This window comes from Anthonomus grandis, chromosome 1 (assembly GCF_022605725.1).
Source record: "Anthonomus grandis grandis chromosome 1, icAntGran1.3, whole genome shotgun sequence".
NCBI classification, from domain to species: domain Eukaryota; kingdom Metazoa; phylum Arthropoda; class Insecta; order Coleoptera; family Curculionidae; genus Anthonomus; species Anthonomus grandis.
In genome coordinates, this window is record NC_065546.1 from 7,988,592 (window position 1) to 8,008,237 (window position 19,646).

At 33.5% G+C, this 19,646-nt stretch overlaps 2 protein-coding genes across 3 annotated transcripts in view; both read left to right on the forward strand.

The window, feature by feature from the left end:
• The window catches only part of LOC126737949 (uncharacterized), a 541,322-nt gene that overhangs the window by 421,322 nt on the left and 100,354 nt on the right, over positions 1 to 19,646 (forward strand). The window lies entirely within an intron of this gene.
• LOC126738000 (actin, muscle) lies at positions 2,403 to 3,669 on the forward strand. Its single transcript, XM_050443155.1, has one exon. The coding sequence runs from the start codon at positions 2,482 to 2,484 to the stop codon at positions 3,610 to 3,612; it is 1,131 nt and encodes a 376-aa protein (XP_050299112.1). The 5' UTR covers positions 2,403 to 2,481; the 3' UTR covers positions 3,613 to 3,669.

Below are 19,646 nucleotides of genomic sequence, written 5' to 3' on the forward strand. Positions count from 1 at the left end.
CATAAATGGTGTGGGAGCAGCTGACCAAATCCAAAAATATCAGGTCAATCCAAAATCCTCTCGGCTACAATTTCCCACTAGACGTTCATCAAATTAAACCCCAAAACTTGGGAGGAATATTTTTCCATTCAACCGAATTCCCGGCAAGACAAGGAACTGACAACCGACCAGACAATGACAGGTGATACTGGCAGTGAACTTGTCACTCTCTCTCTTCGACACGATCTGACCCTGCCTCCTGGTGCAAACTACGCGAAGCCTCACTCTATCAAAATAGAAATTCCGCGATACCACAGCAAAATGATACTGCTCGGATACTAAAACATGGAAAACTAACAAAATTTCCCCAACGGGGCTACGAAATTCCAATTTTCCTCTTACGTCGCTCTGCCTGATTTATGACGCTCCGTCATCCGCCAAATGGAAACCAAACTTTAATGGGAAACAGCAACGCTGCCAAACCTCCACAACAACAAGTGTGTCAATAGTCATTACTTTTAATCACAGTCACTGTCAATCGGCTAGTAGGGTTAGAAACCAGATGACAAGGCACGATTATTTACTAAAACTTAACTTGAAGAATTGAAGGGAAATACCGCAAGCAAAACTGGGGAGGCCAATTTCAAATCAATTAGAATACCTTGCCCAACATGATTCCGCTATAGAAGAAAGTATTTTTAAGTTTTCCTACACTAACGGATCACCATCTAAAAGGTCTTATTTACTCCACTCATAGCGCAATCTGTGGCACAATAGCACCCTCTAGAAGTCTCTCCATACCCCAGACATATACCGGCCTCATAGAAACTCTTGACAAACAAATCAAAGGTCAGAAAGTTCCCAACACCAGGTACATGAATAGGGACTAAGGAAACATTATACGACTAACTCCACAGAGGTGTGCTGACAGGATAGGGTAGGTAAATACATTCCTAAAAATAATCAAACCCCAAAAGCCAAAAAAAATAAATTGCATTACTATCAAACCCCAAATTCCATTTATAAAACTGTAAATCACACAACCCTTTCAAGCCGATACCAAAACCCATAAACTTTTGCCCGAATTTATATGAAATCCCATGTTACATGCTTAGGGCAAAATCTGCATGTAACAACTTTAAGAAGGCAAAACACATACATACGCTTAATGTATTTTAAATGTACATATTCAATATCATGTGAACGTGAACGATTTTGATAAAGGTAGAAATGCCACGCATTGTAGGTATGGGTGCCTATCAAATTGCAACAACAAAATATTAAAAGCAGTCTCAATTATTGAACTGAATATAGAAAAACGTTTTTGGTATTTATTTCTTTGCGCAAAAAAGATGCGTCGTATGAAATTAAGACAAAATACACTATTTGTTCTAAAACAAATGAGGATTTCAAAAACAATTTTGCATTTAAAAAAAACAGTGATGTATAATTTTTTTCTTCAAAAACATTTAGTTCATACCCCGGACGGACGTCACTGATAAAAATTTTAAAATACCTATTACGTCAGAAACTGCTCCTTAAGGATTAAAAAGGGTGTACCAAATTTCATAAAAATATCTGCAATATTATCTTTTTTATGATTAAAAACATATTTTTTCTTAAAACTTTAACACCCTGTAGCTCGAAAACTAAGAGGTTTGGGACATAATTTGTTGATATATATATTTTTTAAAACACCCAAGATTAAACTATTAAATTTAAAAAAAACAAAGTGGGTTGACTGCTTTAATTTTTGTCAAATCAATTAATTTTATCGAAAAAATGCGAAAAAAGATAATTTTATATTCTTTCATGGCTAATTAGATAGTGTTCTAGATTTTCAAATTTCTTATTGGAAACATAAGATATGGGCCATCAATAGGGCGAAAGGGATTTTGGGACGGAAAATGTTACGAGGATCCAAAACAATGGAGACTTTTAAAAGATTTGACGCATAACTGTAGCTATTAGAGGGTGCATTTTAGGACACATGTTTATAGAGAAAAAAAAATATTTTAGCCCCAACACTACGCACTTAAAATATTTGCACCGAATTTTGTAAAAACATGTATTATAAGATAACACCCTGTATTATAAGACCCTGTAAAGATTATAATTTTTTTTTTTTAATTTAGCATTGTTTTTTAATAATTTTGATTCTTCAAAAAGACAATTAATTTAAGCATTTTTAACGTTCAATGTACATATTTTTTATGAAATAAATTATTAGTTTGATTTAAGAAAACTCTAAAAATCAAGAGATTCGATAAAAATTGAATATTTTCCCTATTTCGGGCATACACCGTACACTCGACCAAAATCCGAAAATATCTAATGGTGCGCGCGTATAGGAATAGAAACGGAATCTGGATACGCGACGCCCCTGGACCTCGGTCGCCTATAAATACATACCTGCCAGTTTCTTAATTTCAGTCGCATTCAAGCTTTTCAAGCTGTACTTTTTCTGTCTTGTGTGAGCAGTAGTGAACAACCTCAGACAACATGTGTGACGACGATGTTGCGGCTCTTGTCGTTGACAACGGTTCCGGTATGTGCAAAGCCGGTTTCGCCGGTGATGACGCTCCCCGTGCCGTCTTCCCATCCATCGTGGGTCGCCCCAGGCATCAGGGAGTCATGGTCGGTATGGGACAAAAGGACTCATACGTAGGAGATGAAGCCCAAAGCAAAAGAGGTATCCTCACATTGAAATACCCCATTGAACACGGTATCATCACCAACTGGGATGATATGGAAAAGATCTGGCATCACACCTTCTACAATGAACTCCGTGTTGCCCCAGAAGAGCACCCAGTCCTCTTGACTGAAGCCCCATTGAACCCCAAGGCTAACAGGGAAAAGATGACCCAAATCATGTTTGAAACCTTCAACACCCCCGCTATGTATGTAGCCATCCAAGCCGTACTCTCCTTGTACGCTTCCGGTCGTACCACCGGTATCGTCTTGGACTCTGGAGATGGTGTCACCCACACCGTCCCAATCTACGAAGGTTACGCCCTTCCCCATGCCATCCTCCGTTTGGACTTGGCCGGTCGTGACTTAACTGACTACCTCATGAAGATCTTGACTGAAAGAGGTTACTCATTCACCACCACCGCTGAAAGGGAAATTGTCCGTGACATCAAGGAAAAACTTTGCTATGTCGCCCTCGACTTTGAACAGGAAATGGCAACCGCCGCCGCTTCCACCTCCCTCGAAAAGAGCTACGAATTGCCTGATGGTCAGGTTATCACCATCGGTAACGAGAGATTCCGTTGCCCAGAAGCCCTCTTCCAACCTTCCTTCTTGGGTATGGAATCTTGCGGTATCCACGAAACCGTATACAACTCCATCATGAAATGCGATGTTGACATCAGGAAGGACTTGTACGCCAACACTGTCCTCTCCGGAGGTACCACCATGTACCCTGGTATTGCCGACAGGATGCAAAAGGAAATCACCGCTCTTGCCCCCAGCACCATCAAGATCAAGATCATCGCTCCCCCAGAAAGGAAATACTCCGTATGGATCGGTGGATCCATCTTGGCTTCCCTATCTACTTTCCAACAGATGTGGATCTCCAAACAAGAATACGACGAATCCGGCCCTGGAATCGTTCACCGCAAGTGCTTCTAAGCAATTTAATTATTGCATTTTTAAGATATTATTTTTTAACATGTTGTTTATACTGTATCAACATCTTCAGTTCCGATGAAAAAATGCGACCGTGGTTGTACTGCCAGACAGACATTCTTTTACAAGAACACCTTGTATATACTTTAACACCTTGTATGTTTTGATTATTTTACTTTATTTGTTAATATTTACTTTATTGTAATTATAATACTACTTTTATTACATAGGCAGGTAAATAAAACCTAACTTAAGTAATACACCTGCCTTTCATTTAAGATATCACCAACGACTTGATGTTATTATTATGTTATAATATTATGTAATTTTTTTAATAAACGTTTTGGGTTAGTATCTTATATCTTTCCTTACATATTTTATTTCACCTAAATCGATAAAATACACCTAAACACACCCAAGAATAACCCGGTTTACTTCGAAACCTAAATATAGAATCCAGGCCTTTTAAGGTAATCCAAGCAAGAGCACCAGATCTCAATGCGGGAGGCGACCGGCTTCTATACAAAAATACATGCCACTGGTTCTATTAATAACCAGATGAAAATAACTCTGGCAATAAGAACTAGGAATTTTGTAATATTTACACCATTTGCCTCCGAACTATTCTTAGAACGGAACGGCTTATAAGGCAACAGCTCTGGACCGACCACGACGACGGAAAATAAATCCAAGAAGATTAAAAGACTAATAATATTTGGCTTTGACTGCCATAGTGGAAGTGTTTTTAATAGAGCAAACGAGCTTAGAATAGATGATTTTAGATCGTGGAAATACGGTACGGCCATTTGGAAAATGAATTAATGTAACTTTAGTAGGTGTACTAATTTTAGTGTAAATGGTTTGATGGCATATAAAATACTCGTCATAAATGTTATAATGTAAATGTAGTTTACAATGGATTATGAGAGCTAAATTGATTAGAGTATGTTTTTAAGTTTTTTTTTATGATATCGCTTTTAGTCACCTTAACTCCAATAAAATACAGTTATTAAATATAGATCCGACGTTCATTCCTTAAACCTAGAGTTTAATAGCTTACTATCCACCCTTGCATAATAAAGTTTATTTACTAAATAATTTTTACATATACTATAATATACCTTCTGATTTCAAAAGTCTAAAAGCAGCATCATTTAATTATCGTTTTAAAAAAAAAATTAATTAGCAGATTATATTTTCCCTTTCTTTTAAAACGAAGCTTAGATAAATGTGTAAATTATTTTCAACGTGCTATAACTTCGAAAGAGATTTTTTTTCTTACCAAACGGAGTTTATTTATTTAGGTCACTTAAAAATCGCTAGAATATTCTTTTTGTGGTAATATTATTATTATTTTTCTGTTTTAGGTCGGTGATAGCGGTGTTGTCAATTTCATCGGCCTGAAGGCAAGATGAATTTTGCTATGGTAGATTTAGGAACTTTCGAACAATGTTGCATGTATTAAGTATAACAGATTTCTGTATAGTGACAATCGTCCAGGAGGAAAGACCCAATGCGTTAAGGTTTTTGGACAGTGTTAAAGAGATAATTCCAGAGGATGAAATAACTAGAGGGAGTATATATACATAATGTAATGTTGCCTCCATTGTTGTTTTATCTCGTGAGCTAGATCTGCGTGTTTAGCAAGTTTAGTGTGCGTCGTTTCTAGGACATTATTGGTATTTGGCACTGCTATGTCAATTAGAAAGCTTTTCTTTTGGGCTTTATTTATTAAGATTATACCTAGTCTGTTTGAAGTCAGCGTCCTACCGGTCAAAACAGTTCTGTCCCATTAGAGGCGAAAGTCGTCATTTTCAAGTACAGTTTCTGGTTTGTACTGGTAATAGGGGCAAGTTTCGCCAATTAGATGATAAAGTTTTGCCAGTTCTTGATATGAATATTTTTTGCCACAGAGGTATGTCGGTGCAGATATTCGGCAGCTAATAGAGATGTGTATCCTGATGTTATATGTTGAATTGTCTCCGGTACGCGCAGGCATTTTCTACATCGATCGTCGGTTACTTTCTCATCTTAAGTAATGTACTTAAGGTAATTTCTTGTAGCCATCACTTGGTCTTGTATAGCCATTATAAAGCCTTCAGTTTCAGGAAATAGATCTCCACGAGGCAACCAGTAGTTCGACGTTTCATAATCGACATGTTCGGCATTAAGTTCGTGAGGTTGCTTTCCGTGTATTACCTTCTGCTTCTATGTATTAATTTTAAAGGCTGTGTGCTCTGATCTTGTTACAGTAATGTGTTCTGCTATACCTGCACGGAGATTCATCCGTTATCCGCTAGTACCACTGCTCTATGAAGAGAAGAGGTTTCCCTCATAGTGAGGAAGTATTTCTGAAGATCTGCTACTTGTTTTTTGAAGAGAAAAGAAATATCAGTTAGTCCTCTGCCACCCTTGGATCTGGGAAGTGTAAGTCTTTCGATGGCTGACTGAGGGTGGTGTGCTCGAAACGTCGTGAGGGTTATTCTGATCTTCCTCTCAATCTTCTCTATATCAGTTTTTGTCCACCTAATGACTCCAAGAAAATACGTTAAGACAGGGATAGCGTAGGTATTAACCGCTTTAATCATGTTCTTACCATTCAGTTTAATTTTTAAAATTTGCTTAAGACGATTGATATATTCCTTTTGGAGGTTCTGCTTTATTTTCTTGTGCTCTATAAGTCTATATTACTATTTCATATTACTATTGTTCATATTACTATGAACAATTACTTATAAGTCTATAAGTAATTGTTCTTTACATCCTTGAGACCTCTTAATGCAGCACTTTTGTTCTAGAGCGATAATTCCGTGGTCTTCGCAGTGCTTATAAATTATTTTTGCAATGCTTGCTGTAAGCAGTATATAGATTGTAGGCAGGCAGGTGATAGGCCTATATTTTGCAGGATTTTCGGTATCGTTATCTTTTGGCAGCAAATATGTTAGTCCTTGCGCAATGTAAGTTGGTATTGTGGTTGGTTCCTGCAAAAATCTGTTGAAATGACGACCTAAATATGTATGAGTGCATTTAAATCGTTTGTACCAAAAGTTATGAATTCGAGGAGGGCTTAAATGTAGGAATCTGTACCGCGATTCGGCACACACTCGGGTTTTTCGTCGGCTCGGTTCGGTACGGAACAAGCGCCTGCGCAAATTGATTTCGAATAAATAATGAAGGATAAAAATTGATAAATAGCATATTTAAATTTTTTATTAATACTTTAATACGGACTTATTGGGGATTTTTCCGTGGGAAAGAATGGAAATGTAACTAAATGTGCGTTAGGTATATACGTTTGTGATGTTTTAAAAGATGTCTACATATTATATATATATAATATTAATATGTATAAGATAATTATTAAAAGTTAAAAAATAAAATAAAATTAAAGATTGTACCAATATAACTCATGCAGGTACATGATAACATGAAGGTATCTAGCATTCAATAACAATAATTATATGGTTTAAAAATGAAATAGAACCATTTTTATTCTTTAAACTAATCAAGTATAAAATTAGCTACGGATTAAGTTTTTCTTTCCTGTAATAATATAATGAAATAATTTTATTGTATTAAGACAATAAAATGCATTTGCAGCATTTTATTTTGCTTAATTTTATATTAATAGGTAGGTACATTATTATATCTACTTAAATTTATTAACGAGATTATTTATTTATTTTCATTTATATTGCGTTTAAAATTATAATGAGGAGAAGATATTAAATTAGAAGATCGAAATTTATAATTAGAAGATAGCTAGATAGCTATACATGCATCACCAATTTTGGACAGACTGTATATTAGAACCCAAAAACTATATAGAGACACTGTGTAAAATTATGTATAGGTAATTTTATTGCTTTCATTATAATATTAGCTATATCAAGACAATGTTATTAAATATACATAATTGTCAATATAAATGGTCATTTTCTGTATTTCTAGATACAACCAGATCTCCGAAAATCAATTCCTTTATCACATCAATTTCATCTTGACTTGGCTTCTGAATTGAATTATCTTGTAACTTCCTTTTTTTCTTGGTAGTATAAAAATTAAGTTGTTTCTCAATATTGGCATTACGAATCAATTGTTCTCCTTTTTGATGAAATTCTTCTATTTGAGAAGTCAACGTAGTCGTCGACTTTATGGCATTTAAGTGTTCCTGAATACATTTATATTGGGTTTCTGTGTACTCATTAGATTGAAGATCCTTTAAAGCTTCTAGTAATGATGATATGGTACCTTCTTTTAATAAAGTTAAATTTTGTTCATTTGGAGCGACAGAAATATTTGCCGTTAAATTTTGCATTTCTTCAGTTGCATTTAAGGAGACAGTCCAGGTCATATTTTTATCAAAATTCAGGTTTATGGTATGTATGTGTTTACACATAACCGTTTGTATAGTATATTCAGTACATGAGCATTCATACGTGTGAATACAAATTTTACAAAAATTACATTGAATGCCACAACAAATATTGTCTAATACTTTTTGTACGATATGTTCACGATAAGGTCTTTGTTTTGATGTTAATTGCCAAGAGTCAGTTGCAATCTTTTTAATTTCATATTTCGAGGCTAATGCTGACCTATGTCTCGCATGAATCTGAGTTGTGTGACTTGTATTTTTTCCCTTGATTAATTTAATAAGTCTGTCGAGTGTTTTATCTCGCAAAAACTTTACCAAAACATGTACAGTTTTGTCAAGGCGTTTAATTTTTTTTGCATTAAGGTATGTGTATTTAATGACTTTATGCATTGCCTCAAGGTGCATATTGGTATTGATTCCTGCCATCACCCTATAACAATAGGCCCACTTTGTAGGAATGTGATAGTAATTATTTAAAAAATATTGTCCAAATTCTTTAGATAAGTCATTTTGCAAAACTGCGTTCTTAAAATTTAATAAAGAACTGTTAAATTCGTCAATACTTTTAATTTGCTGAATATATTTTAAAGACTTGTACACCCATTTCCTTGTCTCAATATCCCTAATTTTATTTAAATTGTTGCGCCAGGCGCGATCTAAATGCCAAGAGCAATAAATCTGTTTACCTACCGGACCCATGATAACACACCAAGCATTGTAAAAAATAGGAGTAATATCTGTCATAAATGTTTGCGTATTTATGACTCCAACTGATTCTTTTATTTTCTGAAAAAACAGTGTAAAAATAAGGGTGTCTTTTCGGTTGGTAAACATAAATGCAATGGGAAAACCTTGCTTGAAGTCATCAATTATCAAAACTGTTGTAAGCTCAAAATCATAAGCATTAAGCCCATGGGTGCTGTCTATAGAAATTGCATGATGTCCAAATTTCTTTGCCAGATCCTTTTGTGTCTGATTTATAAAAATTAAACAGAAATCTTCTGGATTTAACATAGAATCTGGACATACCGAATTTTGTGGTTTATAAAAAATTATTGGATTATTTTGTCCTGCCTTGCATTTCTCAACCCATATTCGAATACTCTCAGAATCTGTTTGATGGTAACATCCTTCCATAATATTAATTTTAAAAGAGTTTTTCACATTATGAATGTCTTGCAGTGAGAGTAAATCAATCCTACTTAGTTCAGGGCCTTCAATGTTGTCTCTTACAGATTCTAAAATTCTTTTAAAAAATGTGATAATTAAAAATAGCAATAAAAACATTATGTTATCATCTTACTTGGAAGGGGGTACTCCTAAAAGTAGTTTTGAGGCTATACTCTGCCGATCTGACTCTGGAATCTTCAAATACTGTATTTCTTTTTCGTGCCCATAATGTTTTTTAAAATAGTTGGCCACACATTCATCAGTTTCTATATTTCTTTTTACTATAATTTGGCTTGTACATCCATAATTTATTTTGGCAGTACCTTGACTTTTTGATGCTCTTTTGCGATTGGAAGTGATCCTTCGATTAATGCCTATAATTATAAAACAAATTTAAAATAATGCTTTTTAAGATCGAAAAATAAGTTACCTGATCGTACACACTCTAGGTATATATTTTCATATCCTTCACAAGCCTTTTTAGCACCAGTATTTTTAAAATATTCCACTTGCAATAGTTTGCATTCATTTTGCAACCATCTTCGAAAGTCTGTAATGAGAAAAATACATAAATTTGTATACCTACATGATGCAAATTAGTACTATTACATTACCTACATATGTTTGGTGTGTTGTTAATGAAAACTGCCTAAACTCTGGTTGATTATGAGTTTTAGAAAGATGATGCCGAAGATCACTGTTAAATTTAAAATATATATTATTACACCCTTCATCTAAGCACTTATATTTTCTAACATTGCTGCCATACTCTATTATAGCAGATGATAATCCATGAATGTTTTTTCTGTGTCGATTTAAACTTGATTGTGTAGAAAAGAATTTCTCACAATGGGGTTCCAAGCACAGGATAGGATTTTTAGGCATGGTACTTATTAACTTAAGCACAATACATATATGGGTGTCTCTCGAGAACTGAAATATAAAAAATACCTACATTGGGTATTATGTAATACGTGAACTATGTATACAGGGGTGTGCAGCCCAGACCAAACGTTTAATAAAGAGAGATAGAAGGAATTATCAAGCGGGTCGCGCGCGCCGCACCGCTACGTACTCTGTCCTGGTCTTCCGTCTCTCTGTTTAAAATGTTCGGTCAGGGCTGCACATTGCTGTATACTAGCTGCCTGTATACCTAGATTTGTAAAATAAATATATATGTTAGTTTGCTCAAATCATGTCCATTGATGAATTACGGTGGAAAGAAAATCACGAGCTTGTGGACAGGTTTTTTATTTCCAAAGTGTTATAAAAAAAATGTATTTTATAAAAATTTGGGAATAAAAAACCCTGTCCACAAGCTTGTGATTTTCTTTTCACCGTAATAAATATATGTATTATTCTCGGCATTATTATTCTTGGGAATCTGTCTTAAGTTATAAAAAACTTATTTACAATATCCTACAAAATTGTATAGGATGGATGAAGCTAAAAACTATTAGCAAAATATTAAGGAAATTTTAGTAGGTACCCAATGAGTAGTATAACTTAGCTAGACAGCTTATGAGCTTATAAATGACTCTTTTTAGTTTTCTATGTTCACCGGCAATTTATTGTCCTTTGATAACGTCATTGTGTCTGTTCTTTTCTTGAAACTGGTAATAATGTAAATTTTAATTGTATTTTATTGTTAGATTTGTTAAACATAAACGTCTGTCTTAAACCCTGAAATGTACATATTTGCATGAAAACTTGAAAAGTGTTTATTATTATTACTGTTATTGTTATAAATGTGATGCTAGTATTTAAAGTAATTACTTTTTGTATTTATATTGTTTGTATTTAGATTGGGCTTTGCCCGTTCATAAAGAAAATTAAATAAACTTAACTAATTCCCAAGCCCAAGAATAATAATAGAGATATCTCATACTACTAGGGTCCAAAATTTAAAAGAAATTATATGTATAAGTAGATAGGCAAGTCAGACAAGTGCAGAAAAGAAAATATAATGTTGTTGTACTTACATTTTTAATTTATATACCGAGTTAAATACAGTACAAAAGCACAAAATACCTTGATATTTTGATATCCCCCAGGATCAAAGACATACGCCAAACTTATGATACAAAACTGGACAATACTCAGTTATAAATCAGTGCAAAACTGATTTTCGACTAAATAAAGCAATAATCAAAATTCACCAAATTGAGGTAAAATACGTAAAAAGAATAAACATGATAAGATTATGATCTAACCACTAACCACACTTTTTGGTGAACGAACGGGCGAAAAACAAAAACACCACGGAACTAGCCGAACTCACATACCGAACCGAGGTACGGATTCCTACAATTATGCCCTCCTATGAATTCGGTCGTTACCAGCTGCTTTCCAGTTGAAGGAATTCTCCACTATCTGCCTCAACAGCTCAGGAGATATTATCGGCTCGTCCATTGGTCTTAGTTCTTCCATTCTGTCAATCTCTTTTTGTATCCAGGGTGCTTCGACATTATGAGTTGTAGGTACGGACCAGATTGACTCCCAAAACTCCCTGACTTGTCGTTTAGATAGTGGTTTACCGCTGTCGTTATTGGTGACATTTCTAAGCCTCCGATAAAACTGTTTCTCGTTGTTGTGAAACAGCTTATTAACAGGATGTTTTCCTAAGGTTAGATTCTTTTTATCTTCGAAGTCGTTGTGCAGCAACGCTTAGTTTTTGTTTGAGTGTCTAAAACTTCTGCTATATTATGATTGGGAGGGTTATATGTGGCATGGGATTTGTTTTGCCGCATAACACTCTCAACTTACTTGGTTAACTTACTGTTTCTTTGTCCTTGAATGTAGGCGGTGAGTTGGCCAATATCTTTTCTATTATTATTATTATTATTATTATTATTATTATTATTATTATTATTATTATTATTATTATTATTATTATTATTATTTTGGCTTTGTGAGAAATTACCTTGAGATTTCTATATATAAAATCTTATATTAGCAACTGAGTAATTGATTATTATAAAACATAAGAAAGCGAAAAACGTACATAAAACTTCTCTTTAGTTTAGTTCATTTAACTATTCATATTTCACTTTACAAATCTGTTTACAGGTATGTACCGTTTCGTAATCCTCGTTCCATCCAAACTTTCCATATAATGGTAAAAAGAATATCTTAAGAAAACTTTGAAATCTTATATGTTCACTAAATGCAGAAAAGGGTTTGCATAAGTGCTCAAGTATGAGTGCTTTTAGGGGTCTACAAAAACGTCCTACATATGAACAATCGGAAGCATCACTTTCTGATTATATATCAATGTTATACTACTTCTTATTCTATTTTGTTTTCAAGTTTATAATAAATTGGTTATTTTGAGTGGTATTTATTGAAGATATTCTTAATTTTCATATTAATTATTAAGAATTATTGAATGGTAAAGAAATGAACTTAATATCTCTTTTAACATCAGGAAGTTTATAATTCTAAATTATTTGATATTGACTGTCATCGATAATTGAATGAACAATTATCAGTTCAATTTAGTTCAATTCAAAATCTCTTTGTTGTTGTCAGTTAAAATGAAACTTGATTCCCAATAACCTTAAAATATTGAAAGGCCTTTCAATGTTAATGGCCTGTTCAATGTAAGAAAGAATAACAAAATGTATTGACAAAAAAATATAATATTTTATTCTCCACTAATTACCAAAGTAAAGAGCATTTCAATGTGGAAATAAATAAGTAAATAAATAATTAAATAAATGATAATCTAGAAGTTGAAAGTTGATATGGTAGATATTAGTAACGTAATTGGCTTCCATAAGTCAATCATGACATCGTTTTAACAAGATTTAGAAGTTTTACCTGGAAAAGTGTTCATTCTAACACTGAACCCCCGTTTAGTGTAAATGACAAAATTATAGAGCTATCTATCTGTCTTATATACCGGGTGGTGCGTCGCCGAGCGGAACATAGGAAATCCCATGTAAATTTTAAGGGGGCAATTATTGGCTTCCCTGTATATTTTACAGAAAAAATGTTAGATAACTTTTTGAAGAAACCAATCTGGCAAACACTCGTGCAAAGTTTTAAAAAATTTTAATAAGCGAATCTTGAATTATTCAATTAAATCTAATTGCAAAATTACCACATTTTCGGTTCAGGTAACACCAGCCACCAGCAAACAATCTGTTATAAGGCTTTGTCAAATCTAACGTACAACCGAATACAAGAAATGTTTTTTTTTTTTCATTTTATCAATCTCATAACCATACATTCAAAGTAAGACACGTTAACATTTTTTTTTATCTAAAATTTTATTTAATATAACGATGAAGTTATATTAAATATTTATATCTATTTTCTCGTCGATTCAATAATTCATACTTGTTTTCAAATATCGACTGTCACTGATTTATTGACACTTTTCCTCACGTCAGGGACAATATTCATTTTACTGGTGCCCGTTTGGTGAAAGTTTGGTGTAACTTTTATTAGCCCCTATATCGACTAGGCAAATAGTAACGATTTAAAACTTTAGGGTTATAATCCACATAAAAATACCTTCAAAATAAGGTATCACTCGATTCATTCATCACCCCGTTCCATTTAAAATTTTGGGGGCCCTTGTCACCCCCGCTAGGGCTTTGCCCTCAGGCAGGCGAAACTGGCAAAAAAAAGGTTCCCCCTTGAATCAAAAATTGACGGGTCCGAGGATTTTTTCGCAAATGTTCTGAGGAACCCAAAATAGGCTCTGTTTCGTTTTCAAATGGCCACCCTGTACATATAAGAATTTTCAACAATTATAAGAAAAATACATAACTGAGATAATAGGTCTCCTAAAAAACCCGTCGTGCCCCACGAAGGGTTACCAAAGGCCAATAGCATTAAGAAAACCAACAAAGCACTCTGGTTTAAAAAATGTAATGTCGCTGAGTAAACGGTAGTTCTGATCCAGAGAGGAGATGACGTTTTAAATGTCAGTTTCCAGTTAATAGACCTGTCGGTAGCTAAATTATGCATCTTTTTAAGCGCAGTAGTTGTATGGTGAGATAAGCAGAGGACTCGACTATGTGTATCTTGCTGTCTAATACCAGGTACTATTCTGCAGCGGTTTTCAGTATTTATTCGGTAATTCAGTAGACTCGTTATTAATGCAACAGGCACATATTTGGCTATTCAAATTATAGCCTACCAGCCTTTTTCGCAGATCCCAGCCTAGAAAGGAAGTCCGTTTCCTCGTTTTCAGTAAAACCTGAGTAAGCAAGCACCCAGGCAAGCACCTGAATCCTGCAGCCGACCTTTTCGGACGTAATGGTTCTAATGGGATTCGAGCAATTTAGAATTTTCTAACCGCATTTTAATACAGCGAAGACTTTAGCCTGGACAGTAGCGAGCTCTCCTAGCAAGTATGTCCCGGGGCCTCACAGCGGCACGAGCTCTATTGTTCATTCTGAAGCCATCTGTATACCATGATCCTCTTGTTTAGAATTGGAGTTCTGTCACTCCTCTCTACCTTCGATATGAGTTACAAAACATTGGCAATACATTTCTCTACGGCCTGAAAGCAGAGTTTTACTAAACCAGTGTCACCAGCCGATAGATCACCAAGATGACTGCGTAATCGTACCAGGAGACATAATATATTACACAATTAGAAAAATACATCTCCTCGTGAAAAGTAGAAACTCTGGCTTTTTGGGATTGATCCTTAGGCTCTCCGAAAGGCACCATTTGACTACAAAGGATTACCAAGTCGTCAGCATAAGTCTGCTTGTATAGACAAATTCTGTTTAAATAATTTAATAGGCTGTCGACACAAATATATGGAGAAGTGGTGGTTACATACAAACTGATCGAAATTCTCCTGACAAATCTGCTAGCGTCCTCTCGCTTGGCAACGGAAACTATTGTAACTAACTTCCCAGTTTGACGTAACTAATTGGACCAATCAAAATGGTAGAAAGGCGTGACCAAATTAAGGCGCGAAAATTCAAATTTCATTCAATAAGAAATCTTATGTTATTATTTAATCGCAATATCCAAAGCAAACACCTAATCATAAAGGTTACTTTTTGATTAGGTGTTAGCATCAGATATTGATAAGGATAAAATAAAATTCTTCAGCATTATTTCACATACATATCTAAATGAGTCAATGTACTTCAATAATCAGTTATAAATACAATAAAACAATATTTTTCTTTAATACATTTATTATTTAATTTTCCTGAAAAATGATATATAATAAAAAATAAAATAAAATTCAAATTATACACATAATATACAATAATTCTTTATAACAGATATTATATAAATTAGAATTTATCTAAAAAAGTATTTTGTTGCTATTTTCATGCTTTGTATTATTTGCACTGAACTATGCCAACCCAAACAGATTAGAAAATATTTATATATATGAAGATTGTTATGTTATTTTCTTATCATACATGTAAAGACATTACTATTAGGTTAATAATATCCCTATTTTACTAACACAAACAGATTCTATAGAGGATAATAATATATTAATAATAAATGTTTTTTATTTGCAAAAATACAATACACAAAATATTTATAAGTGTAGTACAAAACTATACATGCAAATAAAAGTCCGACAACTTCAAATTTCTACAGTGCAGATTCTAGTCTTCAACATTGTGACTCAAAAAAAAGAACATTTTATAAAGTATATAGTTAAGCTAGCAGACAATTAAGATAATACTTAAGACTAATGACATAAGTACTAACATCCATGTACTAAACCTACACAAGTTAAAAGAATACATAATCTATATTACTAAAAGAGATTTAAAAACAAAACATGCCAGATCCAGACATAAAAAGCAAAAAAATACATACATAAAATATAACTACACCTAAACTAAATATTTCATAAAAATTTATAATAATCTTCTTTGTAAAAAAAATCTAAATTTCACTTCTGTGAGAATTCTTTATTTAATATTTATTTCTTTCTGTTTCTTAAAGAAAAATTAAACATATTCTAAAAACTAATTAAAAATTCTATAACAGAGTATTATCGAAAAAAACAATATATCTATCTGCAATACCAAATAAACTCTTTGAAAATGAAAACAACTTATAGCATGGCATATATCACATACATAGTATATAGGGTGTTTGGAAGGTGAGCAGCCAAACGGAAATGGTGAATAGGTGAGGTTACTGGCTATTTAAAACACATAGTATTTTTTTGTTTTTCCTCAAATTTAAGGAGTAATATTTTTTTTATTAGATTTTCCCCGTTTTTTTACTTTAACCATCATTTTTTTTTTATTTTTGACCAAAATAGCGCACAATTAATTTTATTTTATAGACTAATAATGTCTCATTCAGATTTAGGTAATAACTGAGAAAAATATTTAAAGAGAAACTAAGTGGAGTAACAAACTTCCTCAAATCAATAGAAAAAATGTTACGTCAACTTTACAATGGAAAAAATAATAATAAAAAAAGTTGTGTGGTTTTAAAATGTGTTAAAAAACTTCTCTAGTTAATAGTCTTTCTAACGATGTGCCACATGTAACAAAAATAATTAGGTAACTTAACAAATAACGTAACTAAAACAAATAAGTTTGTCTTCAAGGACGCGTGAACCAATTTCTTGAAAGCAACCTAATTGAGCAGGTATAAACAAACCTATGTCTCTTTCCAACACTGCTAAATCTGTTGCGCTATCTCTTTCACCGTTCTAAAACAGCTAAAGCTATTGTGCCCTTTCGTTTCAATGACCCTTTCCTTTACAGGTTGATTAAAAAAAAACATATTTTTTACTTCAAATCGTTTATTTATAAGTCTTGCTCAAATTGATGGCCATTATTTCTAATACACGCGTAACATCGCTTTCTTATTTCTCTTGTGGTATACTGTAATGTTAGTTCCCGTCTCATTATTACAAAAGCGTCATTAATTTTTCCTATCAATTGTTCCCTTGTATTTATAGGTTCGAAATACATACTTTTGCCCGGCCCCAGACGTAAAAATCAAGCGACGTCAAGTCCGGTGATCTTGCAGGCCATGGGATAGGGCCATCTCTGCCAATCCAATTGGGAAATGCATTGTCTAGGTGCTCCCGGATCGCCAATCTCCAGTGCGCTGGGCACCCATCGTGTTGGAACGTCATTTGATCTTCAATGAGAAAATTTGGAACCCCGTTCAAGAGTTCGGGCAGATCATTTAATAAAAAATCTAGATAATTATCCCCATTCAAATTATCCGGTAAATAATGTGGACCAATAAGGGTATTACCAATTAGGCCTGCCCAAACGTTTACTGAGAATTTCCTTTGAAAGGACACGACTTTCTTCATTTTTGGGTTTTCTTCTTTTGGGGCCCAATAATGCAAATTATGAAAGTTGGTAATTCTCTCCCTTGAAAACTTGGATTCATCTGTCCACAATAAGTTTTTTAAGAAATCGTGGTTATCCACGTCCATATGTAGCAGGAGGCGGCAAAACTGAATGCGTCTTTGGTAGTCGTTTTCTTCAAGATCTTGCACGGTAGTGTAATGAAAGGGATGTTTTCCGTTGGCATGAAGAACAGACCAGACCTTCCATACACTTAGGTTTAGATTGGCAGCTACAGTCCGGATGCTTATTGTGGGATCTTCGTCAAAAGCTTCCAGAATTCGTTCGTCATCAGCAACATTACGTTGTCTGCAAACTCCAGGTTCACGGCGATTTAGCTACCAGCTTCTCTTAAGCGTCTAAAGGTCGTTTCAAAATTATGACGATTAGGTTGGCGTCTATTGGGAAATCGCTCTTGGTAAATTCTTTTTGCTTCTCGTCCATTTCCATCAGCTCTATCATATGCCATTAGGATATCGGCGTACTCATCTTTTATAAAGGCACCAGCCATAGTAGGCAACAGTAACAATAAAACAAAGTTAAGTAAAATGAACAACAACAACAAGATGCGTAGAGCGGAGTTAAAAATACGTGAAGTAGCGGAGAAAGACAAGTCTCGAATAAATAATACTCGTATTATGGTTAGTGACAGGTAACAATTTAAGGTAGCGGGGCACAAAGGGAGTGTTGCTGAATGATAAAGGAGATTATAGTGTAACAGATTTAGCTGTGTTAGAAAGAGGCATAAGTTTATACCTGCTCAATTAGGTTGCTTTCAAGAAATTGGTTCACGCGTCCTTGAAGACAAACCTATTTGTTTTTCGTAAGTTACCTGATTATTTTTGTTACATGTGGCAACTAGAGAAGTTTTTTAACACATTTTAAAACCCCGCAACTTTTTTTTATTATTATTTTTTCCATTGTAAAGTTGACGTAAATTTTTTTTCTAATGATTTAAGGAAGTTTGTTACTCCACTATTAGTTTCTCTTTAAATATTTTTCTCAGTTATTACATAAATCTGAATGAGACAACATTAGTCTTTAAAATAAAATTAATTGTGCGTCCTATTGGTCAAGAATTAAAAAAAAAATTGAAGGTTAAAGTAGAAAAAACGGGGAAAATCTAATAAAAAAAAGGAAAAAATATATTACTCCTTAAATTTGAGGAAAAACAAAAAAATACTATGCGTTTTAAATAGCCAGTAGCCTCACCTATTCACCTTTCTGTTTGGTTTCTAAACACCCTGTATATTTGTTGGTCTCCGATAATACTAACAACATAACTTGGAACTATAATATTGAAAAAAAAAACTTAATTCAAAGACAAATGCCTACAGAAAAAAAAAAACAAGTTATAAGAAAAACATTCACTCTAATCCATTCTGGGTGCTTAGCTCTGTTAGTCTCTATACCTATGTCGAGTCTCACTGAACATAGGAAGTGCTATAATATGAGCATAAAATAAAATAAAAAAATAGGCAGAGCAAACCTTATAAATAAATTCTCTGAATGATTCATGTGAAAAATAATGACAAAACAAATTTTTAAATAAATATGTATTGTAGTATAAAGCCAGCAGTATCAGCGTTATTAAAATTTCGTGGAGAGAACTGATCAGAACAAATTCTATAGCTCAAAGTCTTTATAAAATTTACAATGCATATCTCTCTCCACATTTTTCTTGTAATGGTGACTGAAGGAAATTGAAAAATCTTTTATTACTATATATCTGAACCATTCTTACATAAAGGATACTTACATGAAAATTTTAATCAAATTTTTAATTGTCGAAAGGAAATGAGAGGCCAGACACTTTGTAACATGTATGTTTATAACAATCAAGTTAAAGAAATTAAATATTTGAAAGATCAAACATCTTGATTGAAACCAACTGAATTTGATTTGTTACAGATTAAAAATTGAGGATACAAAAAAATAAGGATAATAAATAAAATCACACTTTCTTACGGGACACCTGGAATTGCTGCAAATCAATTAAAATATTAATTGATAATAACTTTTTAGGAAAAAAGTTATTGATTTAAAATAGCATGAGGCATCATTAAAACAATCTCAGCCACGCTTCCCGCATACATTGAAATCAATAACAAACTCAAATGATGTTCAGTGATCAGTCAATGTCAACGTCATTTCTGTCAGCT